Source organism: Merops nubicus, unplaced genomic scaffold, assembly GCF_000691845.1.
Source record: "Merops nubicus isolate BGI_N331 unplaced genomic scaffold, ASM69184v1 scaffold36319, whole genome shotgun sequence".
NCBI classification, from domain to species: domain Eukaryota; kingdom Metazoa; phylum Chordata; class Aves; order Coraciiformes; family Meropidae; genus Merops; species Merops nubicus.
The window spans coordinates 3,725-5,611 of record NW_008633645.1 but is presented as its reverse complement, the minus strand read 5'-3'; the positions used below and the strand labels follow the sequence as shown (position 1 = coordinate 5,611).

Below are 1,887 nucleotides of genomic sequence, written 5' to 3'. Positions count from 1 at the left end.
GTCCAAGGCTCCCACTTTTTTCCCCAGCTGCCCAGGAAAAGCATATTTCTAGTCCTTCGTAAAGGGACTTGTCTACTGCCTGGAACTGTTGAAGGCCAGGCTGGAAGGGGCTGTGAGCAACCTGCTCTAGCAGGAGGTGTCCCTGACCATGGCAGGGGGATGGAACTGGATGATCTTTAGGGTCCCTTCTAACCCAAACCACTCTGTGATTTTACGTTACAGTATTTTTGGTTTATTTGTTCTTAATTTTCGATAGATAGAAAAGTTGGCAGATTTTTTGTTGTTGAGTTGCATCCTTGATCTGGCCAAGATTTCATCTTACTGTGACTTTGCTTCTTTTCCCAGAGATGTAAAACCAGACAACATCCTCCTGGATGAGCAAGGTAGGACCTCTCTGCCTTGTTTTGTCTGCGTGCTTCATTCGAGGGGCAGATCCTGTACAGTCTTGAATAACCTGGGCACCTTTTTATCCGAAAAGAGTGTGGAAAAAGCACCACTCCTTCTAGCTGATGGGTGTTTGTGGAACATCCCTGTGCCCACCTCTCCTCATACCCCCACACTCTGCCTCCTCTCTCCCCTGTGCCCCCATACACAGGTCACCCAGGCCAGAACCACGGTACCTGGTGTCATGGGAGGGCACAAAGCACAGAACTGGCTTTGTGGAGCTTCAGAGTGAGTGACCTGCACACAGACTTTTAAGATAGTTTTGAGGTCTTCCTGGGAGGATGGATGTGGGCTGAGCCTGCTGGGGTGAGTTCAGGAACCTTTCTGAAAGCATCTATTGGTATGAGAGCCTCTGTCTCAGTGGCCTAAAGAGGAGAAATACCACAGGAGACCCTATGATGACCACTGTTCCAGCAGCAGATCTTACAAAACAAAGTCTCTTAGGACAGCAGGCTGCAAACCCTGTGAGTGTTACCATAAAGCCTCATCAAAACCAAAGCTTGCACTTGCATGGGGGTTCATTAGGAAATAGTGCAGGGTATAAAGTCCAGATATAATGGGGAAAGGAGATGTAAGGGGAGCCTCCATGGGACAGGGCAGTCTGTGATTTAGTCACCACGTTCAAAGCTGCCTTGTAGATGGAGAGCAGAAAGTAGCCTCCAGACAGGCAGGTGGGTGGGTGTTCTTTATGCCAGGCTGGCTTGAAAATAATGACCTGTCCTGAATTTTAACTTCAGTCCTGATTGCAGAGAAAGTAGAAGCAGAGAGTTGTCCCAGCACTTTCTGAAATATCTTGCTGATTCTGTCACACAGCCTTTAGGTTTGGGAACCATTGCTGTGATTTCCTTCAGCTGGCACGTCCACACTGGCTGTGCTCTGGCAGAGTGGCACCACTGGTTCAGCTCTGGGACTCTGGGGCAGCCCATGGTTCAGTGGCTTCCACCAGAACCAGTTCTAGGGTTTTCATCAACACAGCCAGGGCATATCCCCATGAGGTGTTCCCCATTGCCTCCTCCGCTGACCGCAGGTTCTGTCTGGAGCAAGCTGACCAAGGGCTGGAGCTGGTTTCTCATCTGCTCCAAGTGTGGCTTAAAGTCAAGGCCCAGAGGTAGTTCTGTTCAGCCACCTGCCAGCCCGAGGTGCTGGGAGAGCCTCGGGGTCTGCCGGGGCGGCTCGGGGGGTCTGACCCCGGCCTGCCTGTGCCCGTGCTACGCTGTCCGAGGGCAGAAGCTGGGGAAACAGACGTGTCCTGAGCCCACCTTGGCACCGCCCTGTGCTGCAATCCATCCTTCTTAAACTGTGTCTCTCCAAGGTCACGCGCATCTGACGGATTTCAACATCGCGACGATCATCAGGGACGGTGAGAGAGCCACGGCGCTGGCGGGCACCAAGCCCCACATGGGTCAGGGGTGACCACAGGTGATCCTGCGTGGGGTAGGGGGG

The 1,887-nt window shown here is 52.5% G+C and overlaps 1 protein-coding gene across 1 annotated transcript in view; it reads left to right on the top strand.

The window, feature by feature from the left end:
* Positions 1–345: 345 nt before the first annotated feature.
* The window catches only part of STK32C (serine/threonine kinase 32C), a gene marked incomplete at both ends in the record, with an annotated part of 5,208 nt that continues 3,666 nt past the window's right edge, over positions 346–1,887 (top strand). The window contains 2 exons of the mRNA XM_008948329.1: positions 346–383; positions 1,757–1,846. Of these exons, the coding sequence (XP_008946577.1) occupies positions 346–383; positions 1,757–1,846 (128 nt within the window). The remainder of the gene's footprint in view (positions 384–1,756; positions 1,847–1,887) is intronic.